The sequence below is a fragment of the Colossoma macropomum genome, unplaced genomic scaffold (genome assembly GCF_904425465.1).
Source record: "Colossoma macropomum unplaced genomic scaffold, Colossoma_macropomum, whole genome shotgun sequence".
Taxonomy (NCBI): Eukaryota; Metazoa; Chordata; class Actinopteri; order Characiformes; family Serrasalmidae; genus Colossoma; species Colossoma macropomum.
In genome coordinates, this window is record NW_023494805.1 from 29,963,332 (window position 1) to 29,987,459 (window position 24,128).

Here is a 24,128-nt window from a genome sequence, read left to right on the forward strand (position 1 = left end):
GAGTTTAGGATTTTATGTATATATACATAATTTTTTCCCACGCATATGTTACAGTAATGCTATTTCCAGAAGCCTCTTTGGGAATGTCAGTGTTATGTTAGAACTGAGCTAACAGTGGCGTACATTTACTTTCCCTCTCTGGGTTTACTACTACATTTGGCAGCTCTGCTTACACAAGACATTTCAGGTTTGCAAGACAGGGGTGTCCAATCCTGGTCCTGGAGATCTACCACCCTGAACAGTTCCTACTCTGACCAACCCAACATACCTGATGAAGAAGGCCTTCAAGGCATCTGGACATTAGAGCCAAGTGTGTTGGCTCTGATATCACCAGGGTGGTAGATCTCCAGGACCAGCATTCAGGCTTCCTGTTGTAAGACCTTCAAGTCACATATTTTTAGAATAAATCCATCAGTAAATATTTTAACTTGAGGCTTAACTTTGATTTTCACTGGGTATGATTATCACCCTCCTCCTGAAAAGCTAAATTCCTGCAGAGCCTAGTTCCAACCACAGTTTGTCACACTTCTTACAGCTAATCAGCCTCCTCCAAAGTCCCTGATTGGCTGGATCAGATGTATTGCAGTTAAGTAAGTGGTGGGGCACTTATTGGATTCAGGCTGGAACTTAACTCTGCAGGAAGGTAGCTCCAAGAGGAAGATTGGAGGTTACTGACCTAAACTTAGTTGAACAAAAAAATTCCACTTCACCTTTAAATGCAAACTTTTGCTTTTACTTCACAAGCATACAGTTTGCCACTTTGAACACATACACTGGTGAGATCCTGCTGGTGTGGGTTTCCTCTCTTTCAGTGATGAACCAGAATATTCAGTCTGCTAACAGTAGCAGTAAGGGTATAATAGTAGCTTTATAATGACCTGTGGTCACCCCAAATTATCATCCAGATTGCTTACTGTTGCCTATTCATCAAGAAATATTAACTGATGATTTCCTTTGTGTTGTTTTTAAATGAGTAATGACAGCTGTGTTTGAGTTTAAAAATGATTTAGTTCCTCTGCTGTATTTCAATGGGGGAGAAGGAGTGGTCTCTACGAGACTAACTGTTTTTCTGCTTCTCTCCCTCTCTGACCAATTTCAGCACGGTAATTTGTTTAGTTTGGAGATGGATGGCATTAATGACCTTTTAAGGATGTTGAGCATTCATTAACTGTTTTGTTGTGAACAGTGTAGCAGGCGTGAACAAGAGTGAAGCTTGCAATGAACATATTTCCATTGATGAATTATATCTGATCTGTTGTATGTCCAGCATAATTTCTTATTAATAAAGAAATGTTTTAGAGTAATACTTGAAATAATCAGTGTCCAGATTTCAGAATGCAGGCTTAGTCTGTAAAATGTAGTAATAGTAGTAATAATAACAATATTTAAGCCAGACTAATGAATGATGGGCCTTATTACACTCCCTTTTCAGATTTAGTGTTTTTTTTACATTTTAGATTAGTGTTTAATAGAAAACTTTAACTTAACCTTAAAATTCATTAGAACATGAACTTGTTTAACTCTTACTGCTACTGTCTAAAGCAGTGAAATGAGCATTGAAAAGCAGCGATTCTCAAAAAACTTGTTCTAGTTTCATTGATCATAGGGGTGCCATTAACTTGACTTCTATGTTTTCTTTCTAATTTGTAGTGTTAGTTTGAAAGCAACATCACATTCAAGTCCATTTTACTGTATAATGTTTATTTACAGTACACCTCTATAAACAATCTCATCTCTCAGACTCAAACTGATGTGGTAAACCTCTAATAAGCACCACTGTAATTGAAGGTGGAGTAATAAAGCTCTGCTGTTCTAGTATCTCAGGTAGCTCCTGGATCTCTCCAGCCACCAAAGGCTTTCTGCAGGTACAGAGCCACCGCCAGGGTCAGATGGTCCTGCAGCTTCCCGGCCACCACCTGAACGCCCAGCGGCAACCCCTCCTCGCTCAGCCCTAGAGGACACTGGGTAACGGGCAGGCCCAGTATATTGAAGATCCCTGTAAAGGCATTGATAATACGGATGAGTTAGGGACTGCAGGCTACTTTTTTGTTTGTATCAAACTTTATTATAATGCAATACGTCTACTAGCTACTGTTATCTATAAAAACTGAACAGACATGGTTCGGGCTTCAAGATAGCTGATACTACCGTTTTAGCTATGCTACATACTTGTATCCATTTTTATAGACAACAGTATGTCATACAGGGTCAAAAATCACATAAGCAAGTCTGTTTGAGCTTCAATATGGTTTGATGCATGATGCTTTAGACATGCAGTTTACAAAATGCTAGCAGGTGCCTATACACTTCCATTACTTGTTGGCTACATTAGTTTTGTCACCCAAGGGCAAAACTAAAGAAACAGACCTGTGTAAGCGGCATTGAAAGGTGTGAATAATGGATGGTGGTGTTTTTGGGCCAGGACTGGGTGAGGGGGGTACAGCAGCACTCCATCAGTCCCTAGCACCTCTTCCATGCTGCGCTGCAGTGCCTCTTTCTGCTGGAGGATGAACTGTGGCAGTGTGGTGCTGTGAAAGCTGTCCAGAAAAGCCAAACCTAAACCAGAACAAATGGAAGAAGATGGTTATCTATACAGCCAAAAGACTGATCCAAAAATGTGACCACATAATCAAGCTTTTGACACGGCCATCCCAGTTTCCTAACCTAAACCACATTGAAAACAGCTTTACTGAATAAGTAGGTGCCCTGCGATGGACTGGCGACCTGTCCAGGGTCTTTCCTGCCTTCTGCCCAATGAGCACTGGGATATGCTCCAGCACCCCCAGAAGGACCCGGAAGGATAAGCAGCTTAGATAATGTGTGTGTGTGTGTTTGTGTGAATAACTAGGGTGTGGAAGAGCTGAAGAGAAGAGTTTAAAAGAGAGGATCTGAAGAAATTCTGTATTGAGGAGGCCATGATCCGAGTTCTCCAATCTCATCAAGCATAATAGGAGCAGAGATTGCTGTTATGTTGGCAAATGTAGGTTACACAGAGTACTAAATGCAGAGGTACCATTAATTGTGACTCATGGTTTATGAGGTTTCCTGAACTAAATTTGCTTCAATTAAATGTTAGATTTTTTCCTCATTTTCAGTGAGCTAATTAACCAGAAAGATATTTTTCTGTCAATAATGACTTTTTCTGTCAATAATGGCAGTAACTATGAAGCTGACTGTATATAATCTGTATATAGAGCTGACTCAGCCTGGCCTTTAGCTTGTGCGTAAATGTGTGGGTTGGCAGTGGCTGCATTTTAACATTTGGGTCTATATTTCATTTTGTTTATTTTGATTTTGTATGTATTACCAATGGCAGCCATTGTGTGGTCAGATTTCCCAAACAGCCACTTGATGAGCTCCCAAACCGGCCACACAGCTGGACCTCCATCTGCCAACATCTCCACGAAAGGCTGCGGTGGCTGGAACACACAAACAGTGAGTAATGGTAAGACAGATATCACTCTGGACCCCCCCCCTAATTAGTAGTTTATATGATCGCTCAACTAATATGCTTTTGGAAGCTAAGCCTATACTAACAAATCCATAAGTGCATCTCCTGGTCCACAACATTTAGAGACAGACCTTGCCGTCTTTATCGGGCAGAGCCAAGAACGTGTCCCAGATCTGGTAGGAGTATTTTAGTTGAGGGAAGCTGATCTCCTTCACTTTCACTCCCAGATCTGCCTCTAGTTGCTGAGCCACCTGTAAACATCAATAACAGCAAAGCACTTCCTTTGGTATTTGTTTAATGGTGCAAATTCCATCTATTTTTCTTTTTTTTTTTGGTTGCATAATTTAATCATTAAGATGTAAATAAAGTAATTCAGAGAGGTAGAGAACGTTAATGAGTCACATTTCTTTTTGGAGGTGCCGATATGGACCAGGGTTTGTGATGTCTACAACACTAATACAGCCATTTTATTTAATATCACATCATGAATCATTGACCATAAGAACTACATGTGAGTTTCATATAAAATGTTTATGACTGAAAACAGTGGTAAACCTGAGAAAAGCATTATTGGGTATTATTTTTCCTTACAACAGCCTGCATGTACCAAACATTATCACAAAAAACTCTTATAAAACAATATCTCCGTCATCATGCAGTGTATTTGGAACCATTTCATGTAATAACTTTCTGTGAGGGAGCTTTGAGAGGCATTAAGTACTTTGGAGGTCTGGTTCCTATCACCACCACTGTAAAGAGATGTACAATGGCTCTGTGTTTTTTTACAATCCACCATTTCACATCTAACCACTATCAATACTAAATTATGTAGATTTTTAGTTTTAAATTGGTGTAATTCCTGTTTAAACTCTATGGGCCCATACAAATGAGTTTCATAGTACCTTCAATATTCATAGGTACTGAATAATAAATGATAAATCTAGATGTGCTTCACAACAAGCAGAGTTAGCTGAAATGGAAATTGAAATGTACGTCAGGACTATAGAATTAGGAATATAGATTTGATGTTTTCCTCACCTTTCTTTGTGCTTCAACAAGCTGTTTGTCCACAGGTGAGGTGAGAGGGGATCCACCATCGTCTACTACTGTGAAGAAACGCAGCTTTTTCAGGTCCACCTCTGACGACAGTGAAAGCCTGTGAACGAAACGACAGCAGATGGTGTGCAGCTTTCCGCAGTTCTGACTGTGAGTGTAAATACGGATGTCTGAGTACATTTACTTGTCTGCATTGGCTCCGGCCATTATCCTCAACATAGGCAGCAGGTCTTCAGCATAGCGACACATTGGGCCTGTACTCAAAAATTCCTCATGGAGCCCAGAGCTAGGAGGGTACTGACCATCATTAGAGACGATCCCTACGAATAAGAGCAGGATTTCACATCAGGAGTCATAGAGAGAAATTTATGAAGCATAGCAAGAATGCTAACTTCTCCCACTTTCTGCCTTTCATCTGAATACACAAATTATACATACACAGTAGCAGCTCCAGCAACACAGCAGCTGTTCTTAAATAAGCAGTTTCAGTCAAAAAGTCTGATTAAATGTGTGCTTTCCATAATCTTAAGGCATATTCTTAAATGCCTGGAATTTGTCTATAAAAGAACCATTACAGTGGCAAACGGATGTTGATATGTAATTGAATGTTAATATGTAATTGAACAGCATCAGTAAAGTTTTTCTAAAATGTACTCCACTGTCACTATAGTTTCAGTGTCACATTGTATGTCGAAAATTACAAGTATTGCATTCATGTTGATATTTGTTTTGATTTCAAAATCACTTAATATTTCATGAGATGAAGATGTCCATATTTAGCCAAATGTATTAGAAATATCAAAAGAAACTTCACTAACTGTGGACTTAGAGTTAGTCTGGACGTAAGTCAAAAAGGCCTTCCTGTTTTTTAAATAACATTTTATGTTTATGTAACACCATTGACAAAAATCTTGGACAGATTTTTTAATCAAAATAAAATTATGTTCATGCATTTTAAATAATTTTAACATACGGCAAATAATAATTTTGATACATTTTTACAATTTAACCTGAAAAGCAAGCATCAAAATTGTTGTCTCTCATAAAAATAATACAAGAGCATTTGTAAAGTCACAGCTGTCACGTGCTGTTTTTCATGCACAACAATACTGAAAATCACTAAAATAAAAGTCGAAAAGAAGAATTTACATAGTTTTTTGTTATTTGAACACAACAAAGAATATGCAGACATGATCTGTGGCTTCTTCTCATTTTGAGTTCATTTTCATGGCCTCCAAGTTGTGGGACACCATTTGCTACCACAATGTTGGAATGATGCATGTATGACTTTAATTTTTTTAAAATTAAATATTTAATATTAAAAAAAAAAACAAATGCATTTTCATAAAGAGCTTATGTGAAATTTTGAGTTGAGCCTCAATCATTAAATCAAAATTACTATGTTAATTAGTGAAATGTTTGTCCTCCTTGTAGTAATTTCATATGTGATTTCATAAACGTTTAGGTCTTCACTATGCTCTGTGAACATGCCAAACTTTTGACTGGTACTGTAGATAAAAGTCAAGTGTCACATGGTTCACACACCTAACAGGCAAACTATTATTTTAAAATATTCTTTATATGTATCACAAAGTTAGAATGTACCTGTTGTTCCCTTGTGTCCGAATATGCCATTGAAGAAGGAGGGCATACGGATGCTGCCCCCGATATCTGAGCCAATACCGATCACTGACCCTCCACTGCCCAGAATACTGCCCTCTCCACCTACAGAGTAGAACAGGCTGGAGAAATCAGCCTTAAAACATTACTTGAATGTCTCCATATTCATCACCTCAGTGGTAAGACTTAAAATTATTACAATATGTTTATTAGGAGTATAAAATGCATAAATGCATTCTGATACATCACACTGAAGGTGGCAATTCAACAGTTTGTTTTATAATGTTTCAATAAAATAATTACATTTTAATAATCGTTTTAAAAGTCTGTGTTAATTTTTTGTCCAGAATAAAATACTCTATTTTCAAACAAATTAACAAACAAATAAATAAATAAATCATCATTTTGTGTTATCTATGTTCCACTACTCTGTAAACAGAAATAGCATAGTCTGTGTATTTTTAAACTAATTCTTAATCGTCCTCCAAATGACTGACTCTGTGTCATGGTGAACAGCCATACTTGTCATAATTGAACTAAACTGCCGATATGTCAGAGATGTACGCCCCACCCAGACTACCTACCTGAGCTTCCTCCACACATCCTCTGTGTGTCATAAGGGTTGTTGGTGATGCCATACAGATAGTTGCTGGACTCCACCCACATGCAGAGCTCGGGGATGTTGGTCACTCCTATAGGAATGGCTCCAGCCCTTTTTAGCAGAGCCACAGCAGGGGCGTCTCCACTGGCCAGCACTCCAGCTCGAGAGACCAACCCTGCAGAGCAGGGCATGCCTGCAGGAGAGGACAGACGAGAAGGAAAAAGGTACAGTTACTGGTGCAGCCAACCAAGATTTATATATATGTGAATTTCAGCAAATGAACAGTAATTGTGTATTAAAATGTGCAGAAGTGTGTTCTCTGAGAAGGATGTGTTAACTTACTTTCACTTAGAAAATCAGCAAAACGTCATTTAACCAGGTACACCCATACTTTTGCATACAACGATAGATAGATAGATAGATAGATAGATAGATAGATAGATAGATAGATAGATTGCACTTAAAGTTATTTATATCACTTAACCTCATCGGCTTGAAAGAATTCAAGATTTAATGTCCTTTTTTATGTTTTTGTCTATTGGTGTTAGTTAGTTTCTCACTACAGTACCAAGCAGGCATTACACAAATGTGTCAAAAGAACCACTGGAAATCGCCACCCGCCCCCATGCTCCCCTAACTCCCCACTCCACAGGGAAAAAAGAAATTATTGGATGTAGAAGCTAATACAGACGTCATATTCGGCTTCCTAGCAGATAACTCTATGGCTTCCTTTTGCATTAGCCAGCTACTGGGGGAAAAACATTTCTAGCAGGCTGCCCTGAAGTATCGGCCTCAAAGTGCTTTTAGTTTTTCAAAAGATGTCTCAGTTTTCAAACCAAGAAATGTTCACTCTAGAACAGTGTCTTCAACCCTGGTCCTGGAAAGCTATCTGCAGAGTTTAATTCCAACCTGTATCCAATAAACTGCCCCACCCCTTACTTGCCGCTGATACATCTCATCCAGCCAATCAGGGACATGGGGAAAAGGTTGATTAGCTGGAGCAGGTGTAGCAAATTGTGGTTGGAAGAAAGCTCTGCAGGAAGTCAGCTCCCCAGGACCAGGGTTGGAGCCCACATGTGTGAGCAGGCACTTATACTTTTTCATTTTGGCTAGAGTGAGATGTTTTTCATGTTTCATGTAATAAATATGATGTTCTTCATGGAAGACGGCCATGCTTGATAATCAGATTAATCTCACTGTTGATATACACTACAGTATAACAGTTAATACCCCCTAAATTAAACTAACTTCAGTGGAATCTGTTGACAGTCTTGAGTGTGGCTTTGATGCTGAAGAAAGCCTTTGCTTTGTGGGTGGTGTTGTGTTTACCCTGTAAGAAGAAAGATTCTTTGACAGATAAGGGCACGCCCAGCAGAGGAAGTCGATCTGCCAGTGCCTCCTCTCCTCCCTTCTCCTCATCTATCAGCCGGTCTACCTGAGCTGCTTCTGACAGAGCCGCAGAGAACCTGAAAGAGACGAGGAGAGGCTACTGCATAAGAGACATTGTACAGTCGTAAATAGGTAGAGACACACAAGAAGAAGTTGGTGTTACAAAGTACCTGCGTTTATTTTCCTGGGTGGAAAATATTTAAGTAATTCATTACCGTACTTAAGAATTATTTTGGTTTGTACTAATGAAATTAAATACTTGTACTCTTAATTAATAATATAGTAAAAACCCGACCGTCTCCCAGTCAGCTGCTGAAAGTCTGATTCATGCTTTCATTTCTAGCCATCGAGATTATTGCAATTCTCTTCTTGCAGGCATCAGCTCCTCATCACTTCGTAAACTCCAGACAGTTCAAAACTCTGCTGCTCGTCTCCTCACTTACACCCAGTCACATCACCACATTACATCTGTTTTCCAAAACCTCCATTGGCTTCCCATAAACGATCGTATTCAGTTTGAGATACTTCTCACCTACACAGCTCTCAACAATCTTGCTCCTTCCTATCTCTCTGAATCTTCTCCAATCCTACAGGCCTACGTGCACTCTCTGTTCTACCACTGATCTGCTTACCATTTTCTCCTCTAAACTCCATAGCTTTGGTGATCGTGCATTTTCCAGAGTAGCCCCGCGCCTCTGGAACTCTCTCCCATCCTTATTTAAATCCAACCTTAAAACACATCTTTTCTGTCTTGCATACAATCTTCCCCTATCCTAAACTATTATAGCTCATGTTATTTCATCATCTGTGCTGTGAATATGTATCTCTGGTTCTGCTGTGTCATCTGTTTGTATGTTGTTATGTATTTGTTTCTTGTGCCACTAATTGTAATCTGTCTTTGGGTCCTAGAAAAGTGCTATACAAATGTCATGTAGTAGTATTATTATTATTATTACTATTACTATTATTATTATTAATAATAATTACAGTTACAAGAGGAAAAAACACATACTTTTATTCCTTACATTTTCATTTAGATCTTCAAGTTACTTGTGACAAATCTTATGATTTTTAATCTTTTTTAAGTGTTCCTTTCTTATGGATCTTTATTTATTTTTTATTAATGCAATCAATCAAAGGTATAGGAGAATACAATTAAACAGGTCATGAGTATATTTATTCATCTTTTGTGCAATGACAAGAACTGCCCAGTACTGACCAGTATGGCCTAGAACCACCTTAGCAACCACCAATGATACTATAGCAATGACCTTGCAACATCTTAGCAACCCCTGGGAATACCATATAAACAGCTTAGCTACATCTTAGCAACTACCTTGAATACCATAGCTACAGTCCAACGACACCTCAACAACCACCAATGATACAATAGCAACGGCTTAGAAACATCGGATTCAATAGCCAACTTAAATCTAAGTTCAATCATGAATTCCTAGTTTTATCTATTAAACCATTTTTTTACTTGTATAAAATTGATTATATTTAAATGTAGATGCTTTTTACATTTACTGGAAAAGCATGTCCTACAGTTTAGAAACTATCCATCAAGTCATTTACTTTTTAATTGTATATATTTATGTTTAAATGTAGATAATCTTTTACTTCCACTTAAGTATATTCTTGGCTCCATACTGCCACTTTTATTTGAGTAATATTTTCACACAGTACCCATTTTCACTTAAGCACACTTCTGTGTTCTATTCTCTCCCTTGGTCATTTGAAGGTCAAAAGAAAAGAAACAAATACTGTGAGTGCCATATAAAGAACATCTTTTCAGTAAATGTAAATAAGGCCTTAGTGCAAAAGTAACATGGAATCGTGTTTAACTGTTGACGTGTTACCTCTGACTTCAGTGCAGTCATACTCTTGATGTGGGTCTTACTGAGCCAATAAAGCTCTGCTGCTGCAAGAGCTGCACCTACACATGTTCATGTGTAAACAGACGCAACAGTGTGAGGGGAGCGTTACCTGTAAAGGCGAGTCCTCACCTGTCCTTAACCACTGCATTGAGTAGTGGGTTCACTTCCTGGATTCTGTCAATATAAGCCTGCACCACCTCTACACTCGTTACCTGTGTTCAGGACAAACAGGAGAGAATGTGCAGAAGTTGACTGTAATTAAATTGTTAGTGTGCATGAAGTCTAATCATAATGATCAACTTGACGCTTTACTAGCTGAACATCAGTGTCTGAGCATATGGCTGGTGTTTTTTGAGCTTTGACTAGAAAGAGGCTGTGGACATGGACCAGTAGTCGTATAACTATGCCCTTAACAAAAAAAGAACAAGGATTTAGTGCCAGCTGATTAAATCTCACTGCTAAACCCCTCAGTGAAGCCAGGTGGAGTGTTACTGCCGAAAAGGAGTGAATGGCACTAGTGAGTGTGTACAGGGCATTGACTGTTCAATTATTAATTTACATAATTTATGTAAAGAGAAATATACATAATATGATAACAGCATATATATACATATATATATATATATATATATATATATATATATATATATATATATAATGTATGTTATATACAGTTGCATTCAAAACTTTAAACAAAGTACACGTTTTGTTGATTTGAAGCACTCACTTGCCTACACTCACTGGTCACTTTTATCACTTTCCACTTTGTAGTTCTACAATTATAGATTGTAGTTCATCAATGATCTAGACCCCCACAGGACCACCACTGAATATAGATACACTCACTTTATTATTACTTTACTTCACTGGGTCACTTTATTAGGTACACCTACCTTGTATCTACACTCATTGTTCAATATATGCATTTTCAGTGTCCGTTTTGCACTGCAGTGATGAGAATAATCCACCATCCAAATAATACCTGCCCAGTGGTGGTCTGGTGGGTGTCCTCACCACTGATCAACAAGGTAACAAATTATGCACAGAAGCAGACGGGCTACAGTCTGTAATCACAGAACTGCAAAAGTGCATCTTTATGATAAGTGGAGCTGACAATTGCTGTAAATACAAGATATATACTTTCCTGTATCTCTGTGTATAAAATACGACACATTGTCTCCACAATAATAGATATGGGAAAACAAATGAGATCTGCAGTAATATTAGCAGTAATGTGATTATAGTACATTTTAAGACAGGTATGTACAGCACTGGGGGCGTGTCTGCGCATGCACAAAACTACACTCCCCACAGTTCAACCGCCCTTCTGTAATTCTATTATATTATTCCAGAAAATGCGTGACTAACATCACAGTGTACGATGCAGACATTAATTTCGCCTCGGTTCTCTCCTCAGCGCGGCGCAGTGAAGGTGAGTAAGTGTCCAAACCTCTCTCCTGCGGATTTTCTCGGCCAGCTGCACTGCAGGAACAGTGAGCAGTGGGTTTCTGACTGGAGGGACTTTTGTGGCTCTGACAGGTTGTGGACGCGAAAACATCCGAAAGAGAGCGAAGAAGAATCCCGAAACTGCTCGCAGGAGCCACTTCTGGATCCTCTCGCCCACCGTTAACCCCATACTGCAATGCTTTAGTTTAAAGGAGCCAAGTCACTGTCCAGTGTCGACTCTTTTCATTCCCGGTATGCACCGCGTTGAGGGTATTTTATTTGACGGGGAGGCACTGCACACAATGTCAGCCTGTATGTTAAACTTTGACCTGTCATTAGAGCTCAACAGGACAGGGTCTATAAATGCATAAAAGGCAGCAAAACGATCATTTATTAACGAGCCCGTTCATTTGGAGCTGCACTGTACACCAACTATACTGCAGTCTGCTGCAATATACTATACAATACTATACTGCACCATACTATACAATACAATACTGTACTGTACTACACTATACAATACTATACTGTACTCTACTATACAGTACTATACAATACTATACTGTACTATACTATACAATGCTGTACTATACTGTACTATACACTACTGTACTGTACCATGCTATACTATACCATACTGTACTGTACTACACTATACAGTACTATACTGTAATATACTATACACTACTATACTGTACTATACTATACACTACTATACTGTACTATACTATACTATACTGTACTATACTATACCCTAATGATATGTTAGACATCAAAGTGCATTACTGGTTGGATTTTCAAGCATGTGACAGATAGAGTTGTTTGATGGACAGATGTTTCCTTTACTGCAACAGAGCACAGAATAAAAACGACTTTAATCCATTGATTTGAGTACTAGACATTTTAATTTTAAGGTTACATGTAAGGCTCTTATGTTGGTGCATTAGCAATGGCACTGTTTGTATATTTAAAGGGAAATTACACTAATTTTTCAGAAGTTGTGACTATTTCAGTCCTTGAGATGTAAAAAGACACATTCAGAGAGATTTTATGTGAAATGCTTAATTGTAGAGAGACTTACAGATTTCTTTACAGTGATGGTGATAGGAACCAGGGGTCACAATGTCTACAGCACAAATATAGCAATTTTATGAAGTGAAACTTGTATGTTGGTAAAATTGTCATAAAACTGAAAAAATACTTTTCGGGGGAGACTATTTTGCCTTACAAATGTCTTAATGTATCCCTCCACCCTGAATATATTAAAATAAATTGATCTCGATTTTCTTAACCTTTTAATTATGTAGAATTTTTGAAAAATCGGTGGAGTTCCTATTTAAGGAAGCTTTATCACACCAATGACAAAAAGGCAACCGGCAGTGCTGAATGATAACACTAGGGGGCAGCACAGTTTCACAAACTCACTGCTATTAAAGCTAACTTATATGTTGGTTAAGGATTCTGAAATTCAGGTCAGTGAATTAACAATTAGATTAATTATGCACTGTTTTGTTCACTTTTAAAGGCACTGCATTTTTATTCAGCCTTGCTTTTAACACTGGCTTTCAGTACTACGAAATATTGCACAAATGTATCAAGCCTGTTTATGACATGCGTAAGAGGAGACTGACTGTTTCAGATTGTGATAAGGGATACAGACACAGTGGTCAAGGGTTTGTATTAAGCAATAGTGCAAGCTTTTGAGGCCCATTTGTGTGGACATTTGTGTTGTTTTATGTGCCAAAAAGAGTCATAGTTCATTTTTACATGACCATTTTGAACCTGTTTTTATTCATTGGACTGAAACAGGCTGTTTTGTTACTTTGCTTCATTCTAAGAGTAGTCCAGGATGAAACACTCCCTGTAGCTTCAACATGAGTGGATGGCTAAAAACAATTAATTGTTTTTTTTTTTGTTTTTTTTTTTAAATGACATACAAGAACAATTCATTCAAATTAAACATATTTGCAGCTTAGCTTTTATATACGTACTATATGGACTTTAAGATTGTTTACATACTAAAGCAAACTCACTTATTTCTAAAAAAAAATAAGAAAAGCTCAGTCTAACATGATTTGGGCCTATTAAGACATTATCAATCATACAGTCAACAAGACACTGCCCTAATATGCATTACCTTTAATTTCAATGCCCTGTAATGATAACCCAGGTGATGGATCCACAGTTTTTAGTAGTTGCGGTTTCAGTTTTTGAGACTACAGTGACAACAACATTCAAACACAACAGTGCTGGAAGACCAAACCTGCTAATAATAACTAATAATGCTTGTTTACCATGCTCTCTAGTAGTAATCTCAGAGTTCCTCCTTTGAGCTTTACAGGTCACTCCACCTGAGAGCTGTATAGTGCTTTAGATTATATTAGTCTGTAATGAATGACATTAAATTTTATCAACATTTACTCTACAGGTATAGTTAGAGTGTGAATTGTTAAGTGTTGAGTGTAAGTTCTTAACAAATGACACTTTATTTTAACTGGGTTCATCATGATCACAAAGATTTGCTTGTTTCTCATTATGCCATTAAAGAAGCGCTACACTACAGTTTGATACACCTTTGTCAGAGCGATAAGGTAGGTACTGGACAGCTGTCGCAACGCTTAACCTCTGTTTGCAACTTCTGGGTGCATATCCCTGTACCCCTTCATGTGTCTGGCAGAAAATGGAGATCACTTCCAGCATCGCATGTAATGCAATCAATTACACATATGTCAAGATATGTAGTGTATTTTTTTGGTCATCCTAACAGGAGTTACAGCAGAATATTCGGGGCCTCTTTCAAGTGAATCTCCCTGTATGTGTATATATATATACGTATATATATAAATATATATATATATATATATATATATATGTAGATGCACATCTCACAGATCATTGCATGAAAGCATGTTACATTACGTTACATAAAGGGTGCCCAAATCTTTGGATATAACTTTATATATTTATAACTCTGCAAAATGTGAAATGTTAACTAAAAATACCAGGCACCTCACACAGTGGCCTGTACACACTTTCATTTGCAACTTCTGTTTGGGCGTGCACCATGACAGAAGTGGTCACTGGTGCTGTTTATCACTTGCAAATGTGCCACTATTGCTGTGACTTGTCATCCCTCAAAAGAATTCAGCAGCGCTGAGCAAAACCACTGATTTCGACCGATTCATTAACCTCTCACGCATTAGAAGCTGTTTGTTTAGCTTTTGGGAAACCCATGTGGTATTTGAAGATAAGGAACCTCTTTATCACGATTCAGTGTTATCAGGAACCATCAAACTGAGCTGCATGTCTAATGCACCTTTTTTCACACTTTTTTAAAATTTATTCTGGGACCTTAGCCATCTCAACGACTTGCTGGATTCATCACTGCGCAGTGTTCCCAGACCTCATCATTTACAAATTAAACCTTGTCTCTTTATACTTTAGAAGGCTCCTGTGTTTTCAAAACTGGTATGTTTAAATTACTTTTGTTCTGATTTTCTGCTTCTCATTATGCCTCATCCAAAAAGCAGTCTGGACTGAAATGTAGAATAAATGTAAGGTTAGGACTGAAATCCTCTGTGGCTTGGGAAAACATAAAGTTCTAGTAAACTACATCTTTACATGTGCTTCCTGACAGTCAAGAAGAGCACAACGTTTAATCATTTTTCCCCACATTTTTCCACTCTAATAACTCTGCTATAGACTGTGTAATAAGAAAACTCTTTTTCACTTCGATGTGAGTGGGTGGCCTAAACAACGGTAGGCCGTCACTGTTATTCATAGGCAAACTTGTTCATGGGTGTGACATCACAAGCATTGTGGCTTTAAAATCAGATGTTTTTGCATCTTAGTTTTCTTCCATGGATAGCATGGAGTAATGTATGGAGTAAACAGTATGTTTTGGTACTTTAATAATGTTTATGTACTACCTCAAACTCTTTTTCTTAAAAAAAGCAAGGACAGTATATGTAAAAAGGCCTAAGTGAAGCATCATCTCTTCTTCGACTTTGTCCCGGGGGAGAACAGGGTCATCTGGGATAAGCAGCCTCCAGGTGCTCCTCCCACTCCCCCCAGCCTTCCCTCGGGGCCCTCAAGTGTCTGTCTGAGACAGCTGGAGCTTCGAAACCACAGGAAGTCCTCTACACACACACACATACACACACACATACACACACACACATACAGTCAGCACTTCATCTGACACACATATTTATCACTTACATTTACTCACACATATGTACTGTATTTATTCTCCAACAGGAGCATTTCTCTCACACAGATTTAACACTTACAGTCACATATACAAAAGCTTATAACTACAAAGATTGTTCTTTAAGTGTTCTTTAGTAAAGAAAATGGTTCTATATATAACCATGAACACACAAAGAACCCTTTGCATGATTAAAGGGTTCTTTGCATCGTGAAAGCATTCTTCAGGTTGATGGAGAGTGCGTTATATATGGTTCTATATGGCACCAAAAAGGGTTCTTCTTTTGTTACAGGCTTGACATCATAACATTAGAAGAACTCTTTTCAAAAAGGTTTCATATAGAACCATCTACAGCACATTCTTCATTAATCTAAAGAACCATTGTTCATGGTTCTATATAGAGCTCTTTTCTTTACCAATGAGCCCTTGAAGAACTATAATGTTTAAGAGTCTACAGCACTGTGCAAAAGTCAGAGAGGACCCTTCATTTATTTCATTTCTAATCAAATACAATTTTAATCATATACATTTTCCATTTATCGGGAGATTCTGATTTCTTAGATTTAAAATAAGAAAGGGGAAAGTCAACGGAAATTAAGTGAAAAAAGAAGATTTTCAAAACGGGAGCTTAAAAATTGATTAAAAGATACAGAGAAATTGGAACTCCTAACAACCGTGCAAGACCTGGTAGACCACCAACACTGTCCCCATCAGATAAACAGCACTGAAAGCTTTCATTTTTTAAAGGAGGAGAAAATCAAGCTCCACTCTTGCTTCAGATCTGAAAAATCCACAGGTGTTTCTGTCCGTCCTTCCACTATGAGAAGACAACTGAGTGCTTTGGGTCTAAAAGGACGTGTAGCTGTCAAGAAGCCATAAGGAAAAAAGGGCCCCATAAGGGCAAAAAAGAAGAACATTTTAAAAATCAGCTGCTGGTGTTCTCAGAACAATGAACAGACATCAGCATCACTGAATGTGTTTGGGATAATTTGGATCATGTGAAGCAGAAAATGCAACCAAGTTCTAAGACCGAACTTTGGAGGTGAGGGATAATTCCCAGTTTCCATAAAAAAAACAGAAAACAAGTCTCCTGACAAGAATGGAAGCTGTAATAAAAATAAAGAGTGGACACGGTAAATACTGAAAAATGTGACACAGCAGGTGATCTGTTCTTTTGACATTGTAGAAACTTTTTACTGTGCTGTGCATTTTTTTTGTTTTATTTTTATTTATAAATGAGTAGGGAAGATTACATTTATCTAAAATGTCATTTTTCCTGCTCATTGCATGAGAATTTGATGATAAATGGACAAATAGATATTGCACAAAATTATTATTATATTACAAGCCGTTGATTTGATTCCCACTCCTGTAGCATTTCCAGAATGTCCTGACTTCTGTTTGGATTTTTAGGCTTCTTAATAGCTTGTTCATGGTTCCTTCCTCTCCTTCAAAGTCACCATTTCACAGACACAGGGTTTTGTTGTGACAGTAAGGATGTACTTGCTCAGTGAACCAAAGTCAAACCTGCTGCAGCCATTAACACCTAAAGGAACATTTTAATGAGCTCTGTGTATTCGCATTTGTCTCATGTTAATAAGACAGCAAAGACACATGCTTAATTTAACACGTGACATCTTTATTTGGCTGTTAATTGTGGTTTGGCATCCTAACTGCCTGTGTAAGGGCTGTGAATTGTTCAGCACGATGGCCTAGTGTTACATAGGAGTCGATAATAACAACAGCGTGAGTTGAAAAGGTCACACCACATGACCCAGCATCTATACAATAACGTGCACAACAAAAAAGAATGAACCTCAAAGGTTTCCTTCATGTTCTTGGAGGTTATAATACTAGTCTTGAGTTCTACTCGTTTAGAGTTTAGAGGTCAAAACACAGTTCTCTCCATTCTGACTCATCACCAAAATGAAAACTATTTTAGAAGTGATAAATAACTTAACAACCTTGTTTAATAATTTAAACGTCATTGCTTTGTCCACACAATGGTGTCACCCTGGCATTACGTTTCTCACATTGCCTTTATAAGCCACCAAGCCGTGAATAAGCAAGCCAATAAAGGAGACAATGAATAATATATAGTGGTCTTGGCGCGATACAGGAACACGCCGTGTGTTATCCGTGTGTGCACTTTGAATGGCACCTTGAGCAATAACAGGGGCCAAAGTACTGCTAGGCTAGGTTATAATGTCAGGCATGTGGATGTGTGGTGATATATAGCGGTGCACTGTTAACTCCAATTCATCATGAGACTCTTCTCTGCAGATTTGTTGGCCTAGCATCGGTTATTAGTCATCTGCAAAAGTCATGAGCAAAGTAAACTTCCCATTTGGGGCTTGCCTCGCACCCAGGCTATGAGAAACTGTCTGGCTTCAGCTATTCTTCCAGTGTTCTTGTGGGTTCAAAATTCTCTGCTGCCTCTAGTGTTTTAGGATTTTTGTTCGGTTTGTTATAGAGTTAAAGGGGTTCAGATCAATGGAAGAAGAGCATATTACTGTTTACTGTCAAAGTCAGTATGCTAAATGAGTGTTCTGTTTTATCCAATCAGATGAGGGCTGTATCTTTGACCACCTAAATGAGACCACACCAGTCCAAAACATCAATGGAAGCATGTGGCTTTGTCACTATAGGTGCGCTTGCACTCATTATGCTTGTGGCCTAATCTAGCTAGCACATTCGAGTAAGATTACTGACGAGTATAACAAAGTCTGCAAATGTACAATACAGTTAAAATCGTTTAGTACTCTTACAATGCTGGCTAGTGTAAACCCCTTAGGCTGGCTTTAAAACTTTCATGCAACTAGTTGCATATTTTGGATTGCATGCAACAAGATTTCTGTGCAACTTCACAGTTACACACAACACATTCAGTAACTCCACTAGTTCTCCAAATTAGAAGCTGGTATTTTTGATGAAGCTATCTGTGAGATGTAATGTACCTATATAAAGCATTGTCATCATCTTTGTATAGTTTCCCAGCAGTCATTGCTTTTTTCTGAATCTATATATCTGTACTTTATTTATATAACTAGGGTTCTTTACTTTATATTTGTGTTTACCTCTTGTGTGCATGTTAAACCTTTCAGAAATATTGTTTTAGTAGATGTCAGGCTGCTTAATGACTCACACAAGTTCCCTGAGGAGCACATCTCACTCATCATTTCCATCCTTAAGATTGCAAATGAATCTGAGTGTATCTAGTTGTGCAGATCACAATAACTGTAGGTTAGAAGAATAAATGGTGGCACAATCAGCCGATTAAACAGCTGTTAGCATTAGCCAGCTAGTTTATGCAACTGGACACAATCATATGATGCTTTACTGGCATTTTGATGGGCTGTTTCATGGAACCTTTTTTTTACAAAGTTGGGCCACCTGCATCTGCTGCAACTAAATTTGAAGGATGTTTTACATTATGCAACTGAAGTGTAATTCAGTTTCATGCAGGTTAGTCCCTCAGTGCTCAGCTGCGCTTTGTCTGGATGCACTTTGATGTCATTTTTTTTTTTTCATTTACCATAGGATGAATGCAAATCACAGTTTGCTTGCAGGCTGTTAGTTAGCTACCAGAAACATAACACAGGAGATATACTGTAGGTTAGCACAGCTATTTAAAGCAATGCCACACTTGTAATTCAGCACTCATACATTGTGGAAAACCACAGTCAGATTGGAAAAAAGCTTCACCTTCTTCCATCATCTTCTCGACCAATCACAGAAGTTATTCCCTGTACTTCTGGAAATGGGATCAAATAATGTCCAGTGTTTGCACACTTTTGGATGCGTCCGGATATGTTTCTTCCACTATTTGATGAATACTATGGTTTCAGACACAATAACCATTCTGGAGCGTATTATTTGATTTCTGTATTTTGAGTGGCTTACCAGCAACAAGCGGCACTAGCTAAGCACTCTAATTCACTCTCAATGTGCAGATTGGAGTTCAGACTTATTATTTTTGTACATTTTGGAGACGTTTGATTCCTGTTTTCTGCTGACAAATGATTCCAGTGACTTTTATGTAAGAAAACTGCATCATGGCCTCATAAGCCAAATGTTCAAGACTTACTAATAGGGTGCTAATTGTAATCCTTCAGCATCGGTTTGGAAAATCTCTCTCTTTGTGAGCTCTCACATCATCCTTTATTGTTCTGTGCAGCCTCTGTGTTTCTGCTCACATGACTGACCAGTCTGGATGATCCACCCTCATTTTGATCGTGAAAAAACATTAAAAATTCAAGGGTGAATAAACTCATATAATGTCATATAATAGAGAGCTACCCTGCTGGCCTCGCCTTATGAAAAATACAATTATATAATGTATATATTGAATAATATATTATGATAAGAATCTTATAGTAAATTCAGACAATTATTAGAAAATTGCTCCATACATTACCAAAAAAGGTTATTGGAACAATCTTGTAACAATAGTGGAACCCATTGGTGCTATATAGAACCATTCTTTGGAGAACTGTATATAACAGGTACTGGTAAAGAACTATTTAACCAAGCAAAGCACCATTTCATTCAAGTGGTTCTTTAAGTTGCCATGGTTCTGTATAGAACCAGTTACAACCTTTACTTAAGAACCCCTTGAAGAACCCTAATATTTTACTACTACAGGATACTGTATTATACGAGTATTACAGATTAGGCTAACCTGTTTAAAAAGTGGTTCTTTAGTAATGGCTTCAAACAGAACCATGAAAACTCCAGAACCATTTTCTGGTTCTTTTCCTTGTTAAATTGTTTTCTATATGATGGAGAAACATGTCGTACATGGTTCTTTAAAGAACCATTTAAAATGCTACCTTATAGTGTTACAAGCCAGAGAACCTTTTTGTGGTACTATCTAGAACCCCTTTACTGTGTACTGTAAGACAGCGGCCCTGGTTGAGGTGTGTGTGCATGTATCTGTGCAGCGGCTCTGGCGCCCGCGCCCCCGCACGGCGGCGCCGCGCACTCGCCCGGGACCCGCCCCCGCGCCGCGAGCCTCCAATAAGATCCCCCCGCCGCCTCGCGCCGCTTTTCCTGCGAGTTTACCGGCGCAGACTCCGCGAGCAGCGCGGAGGGGCAGCACGCAGAGGGGGAGCTGAGGAGTTTCAGCTGTGTTTACACGCCGCAGCGGACCGAGAGACTCAGACACGTAGGAAGGACGCAGCGCAGGTAAAGACACGCTCGCGCTTATCCGGTTCGCGAAGGCCAGAATAATCGGAACTGAAGATAGGGCTGTTGCGCGCGCTGTGCTGTAGGCGTGTTTACTCGCTCGTGCTCGTGTTTGGCTCTGCAGTGGCCGCAGCAGCAGCTCGGTGAGCTCCGTGTATAATGCATGAGCAGATGCACGCGCTGCTCCTCCGCTCTCCGTGCTGCGGCGGGGCGGAAAAGTGCAACTTCTCCAGCTAAACGCTGCAGGCCCAGCGCTCGGGCTGTCTTAGCCTGACTAGCAGGCTTTGCAGTTAGCGGTCGCAAAGTTGACCACTGCAGCAGCGAGCAGGACAGGAGGCCATGCAGTGCATTACAGGCGCAGAGAGATACCTAAGGTCACCATGTACACTTCCATGCGTCAGCTGTGCTTCTTTAGTAAGGGCAATGGTTCTGTTTGGAACCATGTGTTCTATATAGAACCATTTCATGCTTAATTGGTTCTTTGCATGGTGAAATGGTTCTTCAGGTTGATGGAGAATGTGGTTTATATGGTACTTTGTAGTACTTTTTTGAAAATGGTTCTGTATAGCACCAAAAAGGGTTTTTCTATTGCCATGATGTCAAGCTTGTAACAATTTTAGTGCTATCTAGAACCATTTTCAAAAAAGTCTTAAGTAGAACCATTTCATGCTTAAAAGATTTTTTGCATGGTGAAATGTTTCTTCAAATTGACGGAGACTGCGTTAGATGTGGTTCTGTTTAGAACGATGTCAAGCTTGTAACAATAGAAGAACCTTTTTTGGTCCTATATAGAACCATTTTCCAAAGGTTCCATACAGAATCATATGCAGCACATTCTCCATCAATCTCAAGAACCATTTCACCATGCAAAGAACTATTTAAGCATGAAATGGTTCTATACAGAACTTACGGTTCTAAGTAGAACCATTGCCTTTACTAATTAACCCTTGAAGAACCATTTTTAAGTGTGTAGAGGCGTATAAAGCCCTCCAGCATTGGGCTGGAACTGTGTTCTCTGGTGATCAGGCCAAATCCAATACCTTTTGGGATGAGTTGGAGTGATCCAGAACTAATCATCCAACATCAGTACCTGGCCTCACTAATGCTCTTGTGATGGTCTACAATCAAATCCTCGCAGCAGTGTTCTGACATCTAGTGTAGCCTTCTCAGAAGAGTAGAGGTTGTTGCTGTTACATATAAAGACACATTCTTTATTAATGCCCTTTATTTCAGAAGAAATACAGTGACCCACTGTTTCTCTTCCTCTTTGCAGACTGGACTGGAACGCAGCAGGCATGAAACGTGAAGACTGTGGCGGGTGTGGAGGAACGTGCAGCTCATGAAGACGAGAGATTTGCTCTGTGTTAAGTGGATATTTAGGGAAGTGCCTGCGTACAGCAAAACATCAAAGATCGTTTCCCCTAGCGAAACATTACACAGAGCTCCCTGTAACTGGAATTAAGTTAATGCCCCCAACCTCCACGTCTCCGTATCTCTCTGCTTTGTGGAGATGTAAAGCTCTCACTGAATGTTTGTCACAAAAGGAGCTCCTGTGATGGAGCCCGAGGCTGAGGCCCTTGAGGGACCTGGGCATGGAGCCCCTACAGCTCCACGCGTCAGACCCTCATCGTACCGCGCGCTGCGCAGCGCCGTGTCCAGCCTGGCGCGCATCGATGACTTCTCCTGCGAGAAGATTGGCTCAGGTTTCTTCTCAGAAGTGTTCAAGGTAAGAGAGTGTGATGGATGAGGGTTAGACTGGAGTTCACCTGAAAAGCCACACACAGGTATGAGGCCTGGTAGTTCAGTCAAATATTGACTCGCATAGAAGAACATATCTGAAATGTCATACTTTCTGTATGTTCTTTGAGGTTTGAGGTTTACCTGGCTAAAAAAGTGAGTTTTTTTTAAATTCCGTCTCCACTATTAAATTATTTTGGTGACAGGACTACTTGTTTAAAAATAAAAAGAGAGAAACTTACATATAATAATAATAATAATAATAATAATAAAAAAACTAAAATAGTTACTGTTAGATGTTCTTTTAAACTGTATGTACACAAAATGTTATCACTTTAGATGCATTAGAACAAGTTCTGAGGAGTTTTTTCATCGTACTCAGTTTACTTGTTGGACATGAATGAGTTAACGTACATTACCTTCCATTTCCTTCCACATCATTTTAGACCATTTTCTGTAGGACTTGTTCTTTATGAAGTGATGAAATGTAAAAGGCTCAGGGCATTTTGAAATGGATGGTTTTGATAGACTGCAGTAAAATGGAAGGTATTGTCCAGAATACACCAAATCCTGAGTTCTCTATTTTACTGCAGTGGAACTTTTTAGTACATCCAGCACCTCTCAGCAGAGGATCTTGTCTTCACCATCTCCACTCTGCTGTTAGGGGTTAGGCTGGAGTAGCCGAAACCTACAATCACGTACCTTGAGTACAAGTCTTAGTTTAGTGAATACTGACTCAACTAGGAGTTAAAAATAGCTTCAAAAATTAACTTCAGTAGAACTAAACAGCATCAGACCAAGAATTCCTAAGTGCTGAGTAAGTACTTGAGGAACTACTTAGAACATCCAGCACCTATCAACATATCAACAATGTTTGTAAGGTGCTATTTTATGGTTTTGGCATCCTTTTGGTCTAAAATGAAAGCTCTGAGTGAGAAGTGTGGCTAGTCAGAAGGAACAGAATGACATTAAACACAAAAAGCAAATTTGCAACAAAATCTGTTTGTTTATAATGGAGTCGAGTAAACAGTAGAATCCTTTCCTTAAAAAGTACATTGAACTGAATAATTGGAACTAGTTCTTATCTGCTTTTGTTTATACTCAATGCTGATTACTGCTGCAGTTTTAAAAGGCTGCAGTTAAAATAAGACTTGAAGAGCATCGTTCTGTCCACAGTGCCACAGGAATCAGTCACAGAGGATGCCATAAAGGTGTATCATCTCCTTCAAAAAACATACGCAGACCATATTGATGCTCTTTTTTATAAAATGATGAAGGTCATGCTTTCATTATTTACTGAGTGAAGTGGGAGTGATGATGACAGCAGTCTTTTTACTGAGTGTATGACCTGTGTAAAGGTAACAGGTCACTGAGGGTGTGAAAATGGATACCTGATGACAAGACATGCAGGTGCACTGGACACTCAACACTACCTCGTTATCGTGTGTCTGTGCATTAGGACTACACAGTACTTGTATTATGATTATATTGCTAGGTAGTGCAATTGTGATGCATCTTGCAATTTATAAAAAGAATTGGTGATTCAATAAT

At 38.8% G+C, this 24,128-nt stretch overlaps 2 protein-coding genes across 3 annotated transcripts in view; one reads left to right on the top strand and one right to left on the bottom strand.

Annotated features, from left to right (window-relative positions):
• Nucleotides 1-1,680: 1,680 nt before the first annotated feature.
• Nucleotides 1,681-11,729, bottom strand: faah2b (fatty acid amide hydrolase 2b). The gene is made up of 11 exons (XM_036596195.1): nucleotides 11,448-11,729; nucleotides 10,127-10,209; nucleotides 8,058-8,194; nucleotides 6,712-6,921; nucleotides 6,113-6,232; nucleotides 4,692-4,827; nucleotides 4,490-4,607; nucleotides 3,583-3,702; nucleotides 3,308-3,419; nucleotides 2,368-2,556; nucleotides 1,681-1,996 (listed from the first exon to the last, which is right to left on the bottom strand). Exons 1-11 carry the CDS (start codon nucleotides 11,631-11,633, stop codon nucleotides 1,821-1,823), a joined length of 1,587 nt encoding a protein of 528 aa, XP_036452088.1. The 5' UTR covers nucleotides 11,634-11,729; the 3' UTR covers nucleotides 1,681-1,820.
• An 8,980-nt stretch (nucleotides 11,730-20,709) lies between these two features.
• tesk1 (testis associated actin remodelling kinase 1) overlaps nucleotides 20,710-24,128 on the top strand; it is a 40,440-nt gene continuing 37,021 nt past the window's right edge. For both annotated transcript variants that reach the window (XM_036596183.1, XM_036596184.1), the window contains exons 1-2: nucleotides 20,710-20,840; nucleotides 22,114-22,566. In XM_036596183.1, coding sequence (XP_036452076.1) covers nucleotides 22,369-22,566 — 198 coding nt within the window. In that variant the 5' untranslated portion in view covers nucleotides 20,710-20,840; nucleotides 22,114-22,368. The remainder of the gene's footprint in view (nucleotides 20,841-22,113; nucleotides 22,567-24,128) is intronic.